This window comes from Protobothrops mucrosquamatus, unplaced genomic scaffold (assembly GCF_001527695.2).
Source record: "Protobothrops mucrosquamatus isolate PMUCROS unplaced genomic scaffold, P.Mucros_1.0 scaffold110, whole genome shotgun sequence".
NCBI lineage: Eukaryota > Metazoa > Chordata > Lepidosauria > Squamata > Viperidae > Protobothrops > Protobothrops mucrosquamatus.
Genome location: NW_015386482.1, coordinates 1,019,569 through 1,037,383, shown reverse-complemented (window position 1 = coordinate 1,037,383; position 17,815 = coordinate 1,019,569). Strand labels below are relative to the sequence as shown.

Genomic DNA, 17,815 nt, shown 5'->3' with positions numbered 1-17,815 from the left:
CCATTCTGCAAATTAAATGTATCCACAAGTGGATGGTTTAGTGCAAATTGAAATCAATGATTTTATGTATTTTCTACAATACTTTTGGTAAGCAGTAAATTACGAAAGATACTTAAAATATATAAATATACTTTCAGATTGATTACATTAGTGTCTCATCCAAACAAAATGGTCTTTATGTGCCCCCCCATCCCTGCCAAATACTGTATATGGGAAACATGGAATATGCATGAACACATTTTGACCAGTGTCTATTTTGTTGATATTGCAAACTAACTCAAAATAGTTTCCACAATGTTGGCTACCCTAGGACAACTTCATTATAGTGAGAGAAACTGATACCGTAACAAATACAGGTAACAACAATTGGTTGAGATATTATTACATTCCTACAGAGTATCTGGCAATTGACTTTTCTAATGGGATTACAATGAACAGTACAGAGCTTTCCATTTATCATTCATGGTGTGTAATTGAGAAAATCACTCATGCAATGGAATCGCTATGCTTGTTATAAAGCTTGTTATGAAAGAAGACTTTACTTGTCATGTAGTTGATAACACGTCTTGTCAACTCATCATAGTCCATTGACAAAGCTAAGCTGTCTCCTCCCAGTCCAGGTGGCCCAGGGGCACCTGGGGGACCTTGAGGTCCAATAAGGTATGATCGAATGTCCTCTCCTAAAGAATGGATTAAAAAAAAAAAAAGGCAATGTTTATTTTTCTGAGTTTTCAGTTTTTCCCAAACCAGCAATATTTACAGTATAGGTAGCTTTCTGGCCATCTTTAACACACTTTATATTTTTCAACTTCTAGAAATGTTTTCTCCACTGATTCTAGTTTTTTTTTAGTTAGGACTAGACTTGTTATACATAAGATAGCTTGATGTACTTCAGCTTCGAACAAAGGAATATGAAATGTGATGATCCTTTAAACTTAATAAATACAGTATGTTTAATTTTGTTTCTCGTATATCCAACATTGTTTATATTTCCTGCTCGCTGTCTTGAAAATTTGGTGAAAACTGTAAGTTTTATTTTATTGAATTTTGCTGAGCCAAATAAAATTTGTGTGAGCTCAACATTCATTTGGAGATTATTTCATGCTGCAATGATAAATACCACAGAGTTTAAAGGGAGACATATGTACTTATTTAAAATAAAGCATGGCATGGAAAACATGAAAAAAATATGTTTCCCTCTTTCACAGAATTTGTCTACTATTTATCTACTGAAAATAAATACAGAGAAATTCAGGACCAATAGGAAAAAAACCAGCACTTATTAAATTTTGTTAGCTACAGTATAGTTTTTGTTACCTACAGTTAATCTAGAGTTGTAGAATTTATTGCCAATAAATGTAATGGCAGTGAAACTGGATAGTTTATGAAAAATCAGGATGTCAAAGCTACTGATAATGTAAGCTATTTATTACCTCCTCAATCAAAGGCAGCATACTTTAAATACTGATGGCTGGGAAACAAAAGATGAAGAGGGAACTCACTCTCTTTCCAGCCTTGTGGGCTTCCCTAATGCATCCACTTGGGTATTTGTGACACAAAATGGCCTAATCCAGCAATGTTCTTATGCTTTTAGAACCATTCAATTAAGCTCTAATTATGCCTAAGTCTACAGTAGATGTAACTATGATATTGACACCAAATAATTCAGAGACAATCTTGTTCTTTATAGCACTTTTCTCTATTTCTTTAACATGCATGGCAATAAAAGCCAATGAACCACTTACTAGCCTTAGAGCATTTACTTACTCTGGAGCATGGCAAGCAGATTTTCATAAGACAGTGATGAAGAGAATGAAGAGAGAGAAGAGGTGGAGCTGGAAGCTAGAGAAAGAAAAATATTCAAAAACATAAACTGTAAATTCACAAAGAAACTAAGACACGTACAATTATTTCCAACATATAGCAAAGAAAGCAGATGATGATGAGAAAACAGGACCTAAACTATCTGATAGAAGTGCATCAGTGTGGTAATATAATCTATTCAACACATTAAAATTATTTCCTATTCCTGATAAACTTCCACTATGTAAAAAGGACACTGTTGGGATTCAACTACAGGCACTGAGAAGAAGCAAGCCACACAACTTCAGTGTGATAGCAATGCTCAAATAATTTATATATCTCAGAAAGATCAGTTCTGTACTTTCATGTGTAAATATGAAGAATAACTAAAGAAATGCAAACTTAGTATATATAAAAAAGAGGGCCTTACTGGATAGGTAGCTCATAACACGACGGGCCAATTCACCATAGTCCAAAGATTCGCCACCAATGGTGATTCCTGGAGGTCCTGGAGGACCAGGTGGGCCTTGTGGTCCAATCAGGTAACGGCCAATACTATCACCTAATAAGAAAATTTTTAAAAAGCAAAGTTAAATCACTACAGAGATGGATTAGTTCTCTATCAGTATAATCTAGGGAAATTGTAAAGATAATTTTCCACAGCATTCTTATAGAATTAGCTGCTAACTCAGATTCAAGAAAAACCTGACTAGAGTATTTAGGAATCCAGATTCTAAGTTCCTGACATGCTGTTTTCACTTATAAGAATTGTTTATGTGGCATATAAGTGCAGCTCATCTTTCCTCAACAAGATGTCCTTTATTGTTATACCCATCTAACTCTAACTACTAGCCATGCCAATTGTGTCTGTAGGCATTTATAAGATACCCAAATAAGAGGAAGATCAATTTATATTTTTCTCACTTACTTGGGAAGAATCATATAGCAAGACCAATTAAATGAATGGATCATTATCCTTGTTGTGAAATGCATGTTGTGGAAAACATTTCTGTACTTTAAGTTATACATATCCCACAGTGAAAACTTGGCAGATGAGGTGTAATCTAATTGCTAATTAGGAAAGGAAACATGATAAAATGATACTTCAAAACAGAAACTTGAAAACAAGTTTTTCTCTTGGTCAATTCTCTTTTCCTTGTCAAAAGAAAACTAAGGACCTATATGTGGGAAGGGTTGTTTGTGACTTGGAATTTGTAAAAAATATGACTCAATCCATGCTTTGTATTAAAGGAAGTGGTAATAAAGGGAGTAAAATTCTTTACTACAGCTCTCAGACTTTAGAGATAAAGTCATATTTTTAAATGTTATTCTCCCCTCCCCATTTAAATTTTCCTTGTAAAGAGAAAATGAAAACAAGAAAGGGCAGGTCTACACATACAGTATGCTACTCTATCTTTTGGAAATAGGTTGTATAGGTTTTTTCTTTCCAAATGCAGAGGAGTGGACCATATTAGATCTAATCTCATCTGACACTCGTTTTCAAAAATTACAGTGTATAATTTTTCCACCTCTGATATCATACATATCATATGCAACTTCTGGGAGCCCTTTTTCCAGGCACTATCTGCCCATTGTATATAATCTAGCTAGGAGAAGATACCCAGGTCTAAAGATATCCTGGAGGTTGGGAGTCAGGGAATGACATTCTCCGGTTTGATCTTCACACTTTAGAACAGCTTGCTTCCTGAGGTTATAAACTACCACTTTTTTTATCCTTTAGGAAAGTGGTCAAAATTGCCTTTGATCTCAAGGTGTTCAATGTGGGAGATTTTTGTGGGAAAGCCATGTAAAACCAGTGTATGTACTTACTCTGTAGGTACTCAGAGACGTACTGTTGGATCTCTTGCATTGAGCCAATTCCAATTCCTGGAGGTCCAGGAGGGCCCGGGGGACCTGGAAGGCCCTGAGAAATTCTGGATCCAGCTGTAGAAAAAAGTTACTTTACTTATAATAGCTTTTGGTGTTCTCTTTAATGGATTTCCTCTACGCATCCTACTCCCTCCAAAGCCATATTTTCATTCATATTCACAATTCACATTATTGTTATATTTATGTCCATTTTTGTAAGGAGCCAGAGTAGCACCACGATGTGATGGGCGGTAAATAAATTTAATAATAAGTAATAAAAATAAATTTCCCCTACCTACCCTACCTAAAGTGCCCATGGAAATAAAGGGATAAAAAGAAAAAAATCATAGGGAAAAGATTTGGGTATGTCGGTATGCCAGTGCAGAGAATCAGCCCTTTGCACTTCCTCTTGGTTAATCTGAATCTGATCAATTACATGAAGCAAATCTAGGCCAGATTTGCAGTGTTTATTTGGGGAAAGGACACAGTCTTTCTTGCACCCATGCCAGCAAGGACCATGGTCATGAATTTGAATGTCTAATTCTACTGCTTATTTAGTTCACTTCTGGGTAAGGGTTTTCTATATAGCAAGCTGATGCTTCTGAGCTTCCAAAAGATACATTAGACTGAGTTTTTAAATTTTATTACAGCTACTGTGCAAAAATAACTCCACCTCTATTTTCAAGGCATGATGTTTAGATAAATTAAGAATATGACTAATCAGGACAGTTCACTTTCAGGATAGTATGTCCTGGTAGGATTGTATGGCACTGATATTCACATACAAACTTCTCGGAGAAATTAAAACTCAAATTGCATTTACCCTTGCAGAATCCCTTATCGTTAAGAGTTACATTCCATGCAAATTTATATTCTAAATAAAATAGGGTTCCTTACCTCCTCCAGGGATTCCAGGCGCTCCTGGTACACCTGCATCACCTAAAAAAAATTAATGGGAAGAACAAAATGGTCCATTATGTAACTCCAAAAGATGACTCTTCATTTATATAACACCATTACTCTGTTTCTCAGGATAGAACAATCTTTATTGTCCTATTGAAGAAAAATAGGAGCCAAATGAGATTCTCAAATGAGAAACTAAAATTATTTATATCATTTTAAACATTATTTTTTTAAAAAACTTCACAGCCAACTTCAAATGAGAATGTTCACACAGTATCAGAGGCACAGTCTCTACCAATTGGAATTCAAGACTCTGATAAGGTGCTCTGTGGAAACAGCCGCCTCTCTTTGCACAAACCTTTGTCTCCTTTAGGTCCAGGACGTCCGGGTGGTCCTTGGACAGCAATGCCAGTTCCTGCTAAAAAAGATGGGAAGAAATCAAAGAGAATTGAAGGAGAACTGGGACTATGCATGTAGGTTGTTGTATCATTATGTTTTACGCCTTAAATGTTTTAGGTAAAGCCCACATTTGAAAAGATATACCTCCAATACAGATATGCTCCTAAAGGTGACAGAATAGGCTTATTTCCTTATTGACTATGCACCAACATTTACCAACACAGGTTTGCCAATATAAAATATGCTAGATTATGACCTAATGTTAAGTCATCGGTTACAAATTACAGTAATAATGTAAAGGACTATGTTGTAAAATCCTGGAAAGGAAGGAACATACATTTAGACTCACCTTGAACAGAGGCTCCTGGTAGACCTGGCTGACCTTGTTCACCTATGAGAAAGTTGAACAATCATTTAACTTGACAATGACCACATTACTGCCTTTTCATTCCATCCAATGAACAAATCCCTCATTTTTTTATTACCTTTGAATCCTCGTGGGCCAGGCAACCCTGCAAATGAAAAGATTTATTAGACTTGCAGTGCTTATGCAGAGGGCACTCTCACAGGATTTATTTGGCCAACGTCACTGCTATTGGCACAGATATTCCTCATCAGTTTCAATTTCCATTCTTTTTGTTGGTACTGATGGTGCTTAAAGAAGTATGGTTTACAGGGGAGACATATTTTCTGTTGCCTGTATTTATGCATGAACATTCAGTTACTTTGTACTAATGACTCCTGCCAAATAGCATGACATTCTATCTAGATGAGAATCTGGTTCTACCAGTCTATCAAATACTAGCAGTGACCTGAGTAGCTGCCAATAACCTGAGTGAGATTAAACATGTCTGAATGAAAGGAAGGGATAACTTATTTGCTAACAGGGAAGGCTGAATTACGTCATAGGGTGCAGCCTCACTGCAAGGTATACCATATTGTCAGAATAACTTCTGAAGTTTAACATCTAGGTATATTATGTGAAATAAATAATAAAAAAGGTATTTAAGGAATATTGAGAACAGCTGGTCCTGTTTTATTGGATATGAGATGAACACTTAGATTCAAGGGAGTATCTGCTTAATGTATCATAACCAACACATAAATAGTGTTAAAAGCAACATTTCATTTGTTCCATCATTGTAATCCTTCCTTCCTTCCTTCCTTCCTTCCTTCCTTCCTTCCTTCCTTCCTTCCTTCCTTCCTTCCTTCCTTCCTTCCTTCTTCCTTCCATCAACTATCCAACCAACCAACCAACCATCCATCCATCTATCCAGCCAGCCATCCAGCCAGTTTTACATTGATTTTACATAGGCTAAAAATCAGCTCTACCTTATTGTAGCTTTGGCACCTTTGCAGCATCAGCTTTCCCAATCTAATCATTTTCTATACTCAAGAAACAGATTTCAAATTACTCACCTTGATCTCCTTTTGGACCTGGAGGACCAGGGGGTCCTGGTGGGCCAGCAAAGAAAGTTTCTGTAATAAAAGAACATCATTATGATCTTCAACAACAATCAAGACACAGGTACAGAATCCTGGGCTTTCTTTACTGGTCAGAAGTCTCTTGTTAATGTAAAGCTTGTCTTACTTGTGTCGAAGCACTTATAATAGTTGCTCCAGGATTGTAGCAATTATAATTGGTATAGGATGGGAATGGGAACTTCTAAATCAAATGAAAATACCTACCTGATGTGGGCACAAAAGAACCTGGTCTTCCTGGTGGGCCTGGTAAGCCTTCTCCTAAGTAATAGAAATATTTGAATGTATCAGTGCTAATTAGTACATACATCTCTATGAAAGATAATTCAATTTATTTTTATAGGAAGCACAATAGAGATGTGACTGTTTTACGGCAGCTCAAGACACATTAGGGAGGACTTTGATGTCGCAGTGTAACGGGCGCAGGAAGATGGGGCTCCATCTTCCACGATTGATTTTTCCCTGCTGGGGACCCTAAAAAGGATCGAAAGTCGCCCTGAAGAGACAAAGGGGGGGACTCTCATCAATCGTGGAGGGGCGGCGGCCCTTCTGCTGGATCTGAGGAAGCCCTCCAAACCTGCAGGGGAAAGACTGGCTATATTTGAGTGGCCAGTCAGAAGCTGCTGACAACCGAAGACAAGCACTAACTAGCAATGGATGGAACTTGGTGAGACTTTATCCTCTTTTTATGGCCCTAACACTACTTTCCTGGAAAAAAGAATGCCCAAAGCAAAGAATCCTCCTCGATGAGAGAGCGAAGGGAAATTATTGCCCTGCTCCCTCAGGAAAAGAAAAGCGATGAATTAATTGCTTTGGGAGAAAACAGGAATCTACAAGATCAATCTGGAACTAATACAGATCTATAGCTTTGAAATTTGGGGACTAAAAGCACCTTTGAGACTTTTTTATTTAGAAAAAATATTTGAAAGTTTGCAAAATAAGCTTGGATTTGGAAAGCTGGAAGACGGTGTTAACGACATCTAGTGGAGAATTATGGCACTACAATTTATTATGCTTAAGGGAAACCCGATTTGAAGCCCAGACTCAGATAAGACTCTTTGTTGTTCCTGGACACTTTCACTTTTGCAGACTGCAGCTGGGAAAAGGGAAAAACAAAAACTCTTGGGCTGCTTATCTGGGTTGGGGACCCTACTGGACTATAAAGACTATATACAAAAACAAAATGAGTGTTCCATACTCAGCCTTAAATGGTAAAAAATCATCTTCAACACCTGTCTCCAAAGGTCCCAGCATGATATATCAACAAGAAAATGTTAATGAATCTCAGAAAGAAATTCTTTCCATGTTGAAATCAATCCAAGAGACAATTGTTTTATTTCAGGATGAGACTAAAAATAACTCAAATGAGATAAAAGAACAATTTTCTAACCTAAACTTACAAATCCAGACAATGACTGCAAAGAGGAACTAATAACCCAGAAAACAGAAGGAAAATTAGAAGAAACAGATCCAAAGATGGAGGACCTAAAGGAAGGAATTAACAGACAGATACAGACAAATGAAAAATTAGAAGATGCAATGATAACACCAGAAATGAAAAGACATCGTACTTGTCAAGAGCTCAGAACACATTTGAGGATAAGGAAGAAGAGCTGATCGAATGGATGATAAAGCTGTTAGGAGAAATGCTGAATATTGTCAAACAAGAAATAAAAGAAAAACTGAAGGAGAAGGATGGAGGCTGTTTAATGAATATAAATGGGTTGTGCGTTCTTCCAAAAACACTTCAACCAAATTCTTTTCCTCGTTCCAAACAATATATACAAAAACAGAGGAAGAACTACTTGATGATTTAAATGTACTGACTTGGAAAGCTATTTGGCAAAGAAAGAAAGCTAGAGTAAGACTGAAGAAAATAGAGGTTCTGACTTATTAGATGGGATATTATACTACTAAACAGATGTTTGAACATAGCTAAGAAAATAGATAATTGTTAGAAATAAAAGTATTATTATAATTAGGAGGATAGGATTTGCAACTAGAATATTATACTTTGTTATGAGATAAGAAATATGAAAATTCTAAGAGGGTTTGAATAAGGGAAGCTTTTGGTTATCCAAATATATTTTATTATGAGAAAATCATAAGCAATAGAGATATTTTGAACATTGATGGGAGTATTTTTTTTAAAAAAAAGCGGGAAAAATAGGATATTGATTGAATAAATGGATTTTAAGTGCAAATGGAATTGAGATATATTTTGGCTAGAAAAGATATTATAAATTGATACTATCGATATTATGTATAATACCAGAAAAATGTGATGAAGATGTCTATATTTCATTGTATATGTATTAACAGTAACAAGAATTGTATTTGCCCAGTATGGAAAAATGCATACTACCGGAAGAAGAGAGGACCAAGGAAGCACTGGATGGTGTAGTATTGGACTAAACTGAGAAAGTTAATATGCACCACTGAATTACTAATAGACCCAGACAACACGTTGCTTATTAAGTACTTATGATTGTAAAATTAGAAAATTAATAAAATATTTATTTAAAAAAGACACATTTAGGTACATCTGGCTCTGCTGTTTGGGGTTCATATTATAACTCTTCATTACTTTTTGATTACAGACTTCATTAATCTATTCCAGTGCAACTAAAACAGAGAAAGCATCTATTGTGTGCTTAGGACATATTGGTATGAATTGATTGCAATTTGTCTTTGAAGTTAGCACAGGTGTTGAAAGCATTATGAATGTGTTGATTCTGTGAAAATATTTTTTACCTTGTGGGCCACGGGGTCCTGGAGGGCCCTCAACAGAGGCACCTGTTAAATGGAAAGAAAACAGTTACCTTGAATTCAGATAAAACACTGCCTGGTCTTCTACAAAGATATTTGGGATTATAGCAGCTCAACTTTCACTTCTACCAAATAGAATTACACACACACACACACGCATACACACACACAGAGAGAGAATCAGGCCTACAATAAACTACAACTATTAAGAAATAAGGTTTAGGACAACTAGAAAACTTCTAGCTTTGTTTTTTTTTCTCAGAAATACAGTAGCAACTGAATTTATCTCTAAGATATGGTAAGCCATGCTTCCATTGGAGGACTTAAAGCATGCTTCATCTTACAATCTAATTCCTCTTCATTTTTTAAACATTATGTATAGAAAGTATATACCTGGGGGTCCTGGTGGACCTGGTAGTCCTGGGGGTCCTGCAGGTCCTCTAAGCTTTGATGCTAGACAAAACAGGTAAGTGGAGTTACTGTTTTCATTGTACAAATTAAATATTAGATATGTTTTAGAGATGAAAACACATTAAAAAAGAATCAAAGCAATTTCCCAATCTGGTGGTCCTCAGATGTACTGGCCTATCACCACAGGTGTAAACTTTTTATTCTTCCTGAGCAGCAGGCACATTCAGTTAAGTACAAATACTAACAGTACAAATTGAGTTTTAGTCATTTATACTGCAGTATGATATTTGGGGGACATAGCACTGACTACTGTAATAGTCAGATGATACCATTTGTCTTGGTCAGGCAGGCAACATGATCCTCTACAGAACTTGTGGAAGTGGGCGGAGGCAGAACGTAATTTGTTCTCCAAAATTTGTAACCATGACTATGGTTTCCTAATTGCCAGAAAATATGAATAATGGGCATGTTGGCTGAAGAAAATAGGAGCTGTAGTTGAACAAATCAACTTGGATAAGCTGAATTTAAAGCATCTCAGATAAAGCTTATTCTCTTTGATCCTGAGACATTTATACTTCAGAATCTGCAGACTTTCATCTTAGCTGGAAGTAATAATTATATGAAAATACTGTCAGTTCATCCAGTTCATCCATACAGTATACTAAACTGATATGCAATACTTCCAATCATTAAATCATCAATAAATTGCTTTGTCAATTGTTTTGTTTTGTAATTTAAGCAGTTGATCATGAGGAGTAGGAAGAATAGGAAAGAGAAAGCCAGATTCTTAATGATTATGGAATCTGGGGAGTCATAGTTAACATCCTAATGGCATAATCCATCTCTTTGCTATTCTCAATACTATTAGAACATTTATGTCTATCAGAAAAAAAACCTGTTCTACCTTCCAGCGGAGCAACTGCAGGATTTGCGGTTTCAACAAAGGTGGCTTCACCTGGAATGCCTCTCTCACCACGAGGACCTGCATCAGAACATGAAAAATGCCACATTCCTTAATTATCCAAGCATGGGTTTGCAGGGTCTTAGCAGGGCAAAGCGTTCCTCAGAAGTGTAATTTGGATTTTGCAAGCTTCCACCTTATCATCTGAACTCAGAGGGATTCTCAAGGATTCTGAGAATCATTTCAGAAAAGTATAGAATAGATGATTTGCATGCTGTATGTGGAAATGACGCTATTTAATATCCAACTTTACATTTTAAAAAAAATTACAATACTTTCATTTCTAAAACACCTATACTCTGGCAAACCTTTTAAGAATAACTCAAGGTTATTTATAGCAAATATAAAAAAGATAATAAAACAAACAATTATGAGTTTTAGAGAAGGCAGAAATGCAGCAGAATTTCAGAATTTGCTATTGAAACATCTGTTGGCTCAGCAGGCAAGAAAGAGAGGTCTTCACAAAATGAAGAGGGGGTGGAGGGGGAGAGAAAAATCTACCAGAGGGTGATTAGGAGGTCTTCCTCAATATGTTTCTCCAAACTGAGACCATGGGCTCAGAGGATGGGTCTACTTGCATCTGTGCTTATGTTTCATATTTTGGTGACATGTGATGGAGAGACTCTCCAACTGATCTTAATAAGTGGCATCCCCTGCTAACATAAACTAATAGTAATGATAGCAAGAAGTGCCAGCGAATTCAGCAACAGCAATAAGAACACTGTAGATCAGATGTGTCCAACCCACAGCCTAAGGGCTGCATGTGGCCTTGGACAGTTAGTAATGCGGCCCCATAAGATCATAAACTTTTAACATTATTATGTGTTTCATATACATTAACTATATTGTATATTTTATATATGGCCCAAGACAATTTTTCTTCACTCCATGAGGCCCCGGCAAGCTAAAAAATTGGACATCCATACTGTAGTCGGTAAAAGAAGGAGCCATATTTTGAAGCGCAACATGCTGACTCTATAAACCGCTGAGAGAGTGCTGTAAAGCACAATGAAGCGGTATATAAGTCTAAGTGCTATTGCTAGATGCTCAAAGTTATTACAAGGGGTTGGACTAGAACAGGAGTTCCCAAATTATGGGCTGCGGCCCGGGACCAGGCTGCGGGCTCTTGGTCAGCAAGCTGTGGAAATGGCTGGCAGGTGCGCGCACATGTGGGCGTGCATTCCCCCCACTCTCGCTAGCCCCTGCGGCCCCGTTTGTGCTTGCACGCAGGCGCAAATGGGGATGCTAGCATGGGGCAAGTGTCCGTAGCCTGTTTGCGCATGCACGAATGTGCCGCTACCCGCTGAGGGGTGTGTGCAGCCATTTGCGCATGCACATAGCACCAGCGCATGTGCAAATGGGGCTGCTAGTGCTGCACCAATGTGTGTGGCCCCGTGCACGTGCACGCACCCCAATTTTAAAGCTGCTCTCCTTCCCTGCAGTCCGTGAGCCCGGAAAGGTTGGAGACCTCTGGACTAGGAGTCCTCCAAGGTCCCTTCCAACTCTGTTCTATTCGATTCTAAAGTGTTACACAAAAAACACTTTCAGAGCAGTATTGATTCACTGCATAATGCAGATAGGACTATTCCAAGCAGTAAAAGGACAAGGCTGAAATCATAAAGAAAGAAACAAAAAGCATAAAATATAAGGAAATATTAAATACATTGATCAAGGCAGTCTAAAAAAAACCCCCACCACAATAAGAGTATCTTGGCAGAAAAGAAAGGACGCAATGTTGTATTTTCAAAAATGTAATTAGTACCTTGAGCTCCAGGAAGACCAGCTGGGCCAACAGGACCTGAAGAAAGAAATAAAACTGAACTACTGTTCTTAAAAATGAAGCAACTATATCTCATCTTCAAGAAGGAAAACCAAGTAGCCTGTTAAATAATTATTGCGTCTGCAAGATACAATTCATTTTTTACAGGTTTCAATTTCACATTCCATGCTCTCACAATACAACAATTTGTGTTTTCTCTCATTTCCTTCTATTAAAACAGTATTTGTTTCTAACAAGTGACGAAAAAGGAAGGTGTCTGAATGAAAAGGTTCCACTTGGCTATTTCAACTTTAAACAAAATGATGTGCAGAAATATTTTTTGGGATCTCTTCCATAAAGGGAGAAAAGTTGGACTTTTAAATGTAAAGGAATTTGCTTCACACAGACAACTATAGAACTTTTGACACTATCATTTGTAAAAACGGAATGGACTATTTTTTAATAATTTAAAGCTTCAATGTACCTATGGCCTATCTAAGCAAATTAACTGTTTTGGATGCTTACACAAGATACTTCGCACTCCTACACTCTGGAATTTGTTTGTAAAATTTATTGGCTACTCATCTTACCACACGGTAACTCTGGGCTACTAATAGTCCTAAAAAATAAATATACATATAAACTAAAAACATAAGTTAATACAAGCAAATGCTATGATCCAATTACAGATGGGGAGGGTGGAGGAGGGGGGGATCTGTTGTTAATCAATCAACCACCTCCACTGTGATGCTCTCCCATTGGAGTACCAGGTTAACTGCCAAAGTGAGGTCTTTAGGCTCTTACGAAAGGTCAGGAGGGTTGGGGCTGACCTCACACCAGGGGGCAAGATGTTCCAGAGGGCAAGTGCAACAGCAGAGAAGGCCCTTCACCTGGACCCCGCTAGCCAAAATAATCAGGCTAATGGGGCCTGCAGCATTTCTCTTCTGCCAGCATGGGTAGGATGGGCTAATCCCAGTGGGAGGAGTTGGTCCCTCAAGTAGCTTGGACCTATGCCATAAAGGGCTTTAAAGGTGATTACCAACACCTTGAACTGCATCCAGATGCAGACTGGCGGTCAATGCAGCTTGCAGAACAGTGGAATTACATGGGCCATTCTTGGAGCCCCAAGAACTGCCTGCACTGCTGCACTCTACACCAAATGTAACTTCCGAAAGCTCTTCAAGGGTAGCCCCATATATAGCGCATTACAATAGTTCAACTGTGAGATGACTAGGACCTCAATGATGAGTGTGATCCAGCAAAGACTGCAATTGGCAAATAACCTGAAGTTGTGCAAAGGTTTTCCCACTTGCAATTACCACCTGCTCTTCAAGCAGGAGTCGCAAGTCCAGGAGAACTTCCAAGTTGCAGACTGGATCTAACTTGGGTAGTGCCACCCCATCCAGAGTCAAAGAGGACAAGGACCCATATCTTGGGGCCTCATGCATGCAAAGCCATTCAGTCTTGCCAGAGTTCAGTCAAAGCCTGTTGTCCCCCGTATAGCCCCTCCCCAGCTTCCAGGCAATATAAGAGGGCAGCAATGACATCACTTGGGTCACCAGGAGCGGAATATAGACTATCATCTACATACTGCAGATACCTGAATCCATGATGATGAATGATCTCACCCAGCATCTTCATGTGAATGTTAAAAAGAAGTGGAGAGAAAACTGAACCCTGTGGCATGGCACAAGATAGTGGTTGAGGGCTGGACCTCTCCCTTCCTATTAACACCAGTTTGGACTGGCTTCAGAAAAAGGAGCCAAACCAGTGAAAACTGTGCCACCCAACACCAGCCCGTTGCCAACCCAGAAGGATACCATGGTCAATGGTATTGAAAGGTGTTGAAAGGTCAAGGAGAGAGAGGATGGTTGCACTATCCTGCTCTTGCCAAATATTATCAAGAAGCGCAACCAATGCCATTTCCATCCTGTATCTGGGCCTGAATTCTGACTGAAAGGGGTCCAGATAATCCATTTCATCAAGGACCCTCTGAAGCTACCAGGCCACCACCTTTTGCAAAATCTCCCCCCAAAAGGAGAGGTTGGAAACTGGACAAAAGTTTTCCAGGCAGGTGTGATCCAGTGGTGATTTTTTTTAAGGAGGGGGTGAATTAGGGTTGTCGTAAAAGCATCTGGAAATGTCCCCTTCTCTAGTGATGTATTAATCACTGCCTGAACTCACCTGCTAGTCACTGTGCTAGAGGTTTTCACCATCCAGGAGGGACAAGAATCTAACTGACACTGTGGTGGACCCTGAAGAGGACCCTGTCTACTTTATCAAGGGCCAACAGAGTCAAACAGTATTATTAAAGTTAATCACAGTTTTTCAACACTAGTGTATTGATCCACCACTGAGACAACAGAAATAATCAAGAGAAACTAGTCAAGAATGAAAGGAGATACCCACCTGGTACACCAGGTGGGCCAGGAGGTCCAATAGTCCCTGGTGGGCCTGGTGGGCCAGGAAGTGCAACAGTTGCTCCACCATCTGAAACAAAGAGAATTTAAAAAAAAATTATACATAATTGCATGCAGAAAGATTGCCATGGGATAAAAAAGCTATTAAGCAGAAATGAGTGTTCCTTCTGCAGCATTACCTGAACTGGTAATCCGGCCTGGTGCTCCAGGTTCACCTATAGAAACAAGAAGAAATATTACATGGACTTTAAATAACAGATTATTGAACTGCGGAATATACATCTGTTTAAAATATTATTATAACACTGTGATTGGGGAGAGAAATATGGCATTAATGCAATCTGTTTATCTTGAAGATAAATGAAACTTCAAATTAATATGAGGTCATTTTCTCATTTCCCCATCTTCAGTTTCTGTATTAGTTTAAATTTTAATAAAAATCACCTCCAAATATCTACACCTCTGTGTATTTTTAAAAATATACATTTTTGCAAGTTATTTTCTTTTTAAAAAACGTATGTTAGGTTTTTATGCACACATGTTTATGCAAACATCTTTAAAATAGAAAAATATACCAAGGAAATAAATGTCTTTTTCTAACATCCTTTCTCATAGACTCAATCAGACAGTGCTTTGTTACAATAATATGGAGGAGAACTGGGGAAAAATCCTCTGCTAGAATACCTAATTACTCAATGGTATTTTGGGATGATTCTTTATATCAGGTCATGCAATATGTGGCCCAAGACCACATGCATCGACCCCAAAGATTTGGGAGCAAGTCCAAACCCCCCACCATCCATTTTTAAAGGAAGCATTTTAAAAACACAGAGAACAAATGTGCTAACTATATTTAGCTCAGTTAATTCAATTGTCCTTCTCTTTAATTAAAATTAAATTAAATGGAACAGAGTGTTTCTTTTGGCTCTCCCTGTTTTTGGACTGTAGGACTTGGTTGGAAAAAGACTGAAACATTCCAGCTTTATAGTCTTTTTGTAGGAGAAAAAGGAGTCAGACAGAATCTCTTGATGATCAGGAATAAATACAGAGGTCTCAGCTATTTTGCAACCCAGTAAGAGCTGTATGTGCCTCTGGAGTAGAGGGAAGAAGTTAGACTATTGCTCTAGCATACCATGATAATACTGCCCTGTCCTGATGATGAGAACCAAAGCATTTTTATAGCCAATGTTGAAAGACTTACCTTTAGATCCAGGTCGGCCTGGAGTTCCTGTCAGACCTGCGGAATGACCATATGGAATGAATAATATTCTATACCATTGTTTAATTCAGTGGTTCTCAACCTTTTTAATGCCGCGACCCCAACCGGTCGTAAGTCGAGGACTAAAGCGGTCGTAAGTCAAGGACTAAACCGGTCATAAGTCGAGGACTAAACCGGTCGTAAGTCGAGGACTACCCAACCAGTCATAAGTCGAGGACTTTCCCTGCCCGGGAGCGCTGCGCATGTGTGGTTCCACCCCCTGCGCCGGCCAAGGCGTAGCTGGCAAGCGGCAGAGACGGAGCAGGCCGACCACCAGCTGGCCCAGCCCAAGGGAGGTAAGGCACCCGCCGGAAAAGGGGAAAAAATGGCGGATAAAAAAATGGCGGACAGCCTTGCTTGGCGACCCCCATGAAATGGTCGATCGACCCCAAATGGGGTCCCGACCCACAGGTTGAGAACCACTGGTTTAATTGGTATGCGGTAGCATTTCCATGCTATGAAGACTCTGCTTCTTTGCTTTTTGTTTGTATCTGTAAGATTCCCTTGGATCTCCAATAAGTGGATGAATATAGCCTGTTTTTTTTATCAATTTGGAATTCATCATTTGGCAGAAAAAACCTAGCACATATATGTCCATTCATTTCAGGGATTTCCAGAATCTGGAGATACACATGTAGACATCATTTCATGTTGTTTCATCATCTACTATGTTGAAAATGACTAATGCACAGATAAGAATTACTATGCATCCAATGGAAGTAAATGCTTACTTTCTAGGAATAGGTCTGCAGCACTAAATGTGGCTTATATCTAAGCAAACATGTATAAAATTGGAATGCAAAATTCCATTGCTACCATCTTGGAAATTACATTGAAGAAAAAGCCATTCCGGTTCCAGTTTAAAGAAAGAAATAATCTGTTCAAATTAAAAAAGGACTATCCCATTTCTCATTACATTATTGCTCTCCAACCTGAGTTCATAAAGAAATATTATGTTTATGGATTATATGTATGATTTAATCAATACACTGTGGTTAAACAAATTATGGTTTGGTTCAATTTGGTTCAGTGTAGGAATTCTGCCAATTGTTTGTTACTTCTCCATCAAAATAAACATTTCAATCTACATATTTATTCATTAAGCATTTGTTTCCCTCCCAGTATCTTACCTGGTGGGCCTTGTGCTCCTGTGAGACCTAAGGAAACAATGGCATTGTATGAAGTTCGAAGGGAAGCAAATTAGTAGATACAGAATAATAATCAAACAATTTTGATTGTGAAAGTTTAACAAGAGAAATCTTTCCTGAAGGAGTGAATTCTTTTTCACTTGATTCAATGGCATCTTTTACCTCCCTTCTGATATCAAGACAATCCTTTTCAGCATTTATAAGGTATGCCTTTACAAGGGCTCCCAAAAACTCTGGAGACTGGATTCTCCATTGGCTAGGCTTAGTCAGTGTCTAAACTTTCCTTGCGAAGGAGAAGTCCTCAAATTCATCCATCTCTTTTTGGGAACTCATCAACTACAACCAATCATGATTTCTTGATCTTCCCCATCTTCTCAGTCCTTTTATTAATAATAATAATAATAATAGTAAAGTTGGAAGGGACCTTGGAGGTTTTCTAGTCCAACCCCCTGCTCAGGCAGGAAACCCTATACCATTTCGGACAAATGGCTGTCCAGTCTCTTCTTAAAAACTTCCAGTGTTGGAGCATTCACCGCTTCTGGAGGCAGGTTGTTCCACTGGTTAATTGTTCTCACTGTCAGGAAGTTTCTCCTTAGTTCTAGGTTGCTTCTCTCCTTGATTAGTTTCCATCCG

General features: G+C 38.3%; 1 protein-coding gene across 1 annotated transcript in view; it reads right to left on the bottom strand.

The window, feature by feature from the left end:
* Positions 1–17,815, bottom strand: part of COL17A1 (collagen type XVII alpha 1 chain) — a 68,441-nt gene that overhangs the window by 14,672 nt on the left and 35,954 nt on the right. The window contains exons 31-48 of the mRNA XM_015812787.1: positions 17,165–17,191; positions 15,978–16,013; positions 14,956–14,991; positions 14,766–14,846; positions 12,360–12,395; positions 10,541–10,618; positions 9,619–9,678; positions 9,211–9,252; positions 6,664–6,717; positions 6,394–6,453; positions 5,460–5,486; positions 5,324–5,365; positions 4,934–4,993; positions 4,570–4,611; positions 3,634–3,747; positions 2,234–2,365; positions 1,768–1,842; positions 543–680 (exon numbers count right to left, since the gene is read on the bottom strand). Of these exons, the coding sequence (XP_015668273.1) occupies positions 543–680; positions 1,768–1,842; positions 2,234–2,365; positions 3,634–3,747; positions 4,570–4,611; positions 4,934–4,993; positions 5,324–5,365; positions 5,460–5,486; positions 6,394–6,453; positions 6,664–6,717; positions 9,211–9,252; positions 9,619–9,678; positions 10,541–10,618; positions 12,360–12,395; positions 14,766–14,846; positions 14,956–14,991; positions 15,978–16,013; positions 17,165–17,191 (1,140 nt within the window). The remainder of the gene's footprint in view (positions 1–542; positions 681–1,767; positions 1,843–2,233; positions 2,366–3,633; positions 3,748–4,569; positions 4,612–4,933; positions 4,994–5,323; positions 5,366–5,459; positions 5,487–6,393; positions 6,454–6,663; positions 6,718–9,210; positions 9,253–9,618; positions 9,679–10,540; positions 10,619–12,359; positions 12,396–14,765; positions 14,847–14,955; positions 14,992–15,977; positions 16,014–17,164; positions 17,192–17,815) is intronic.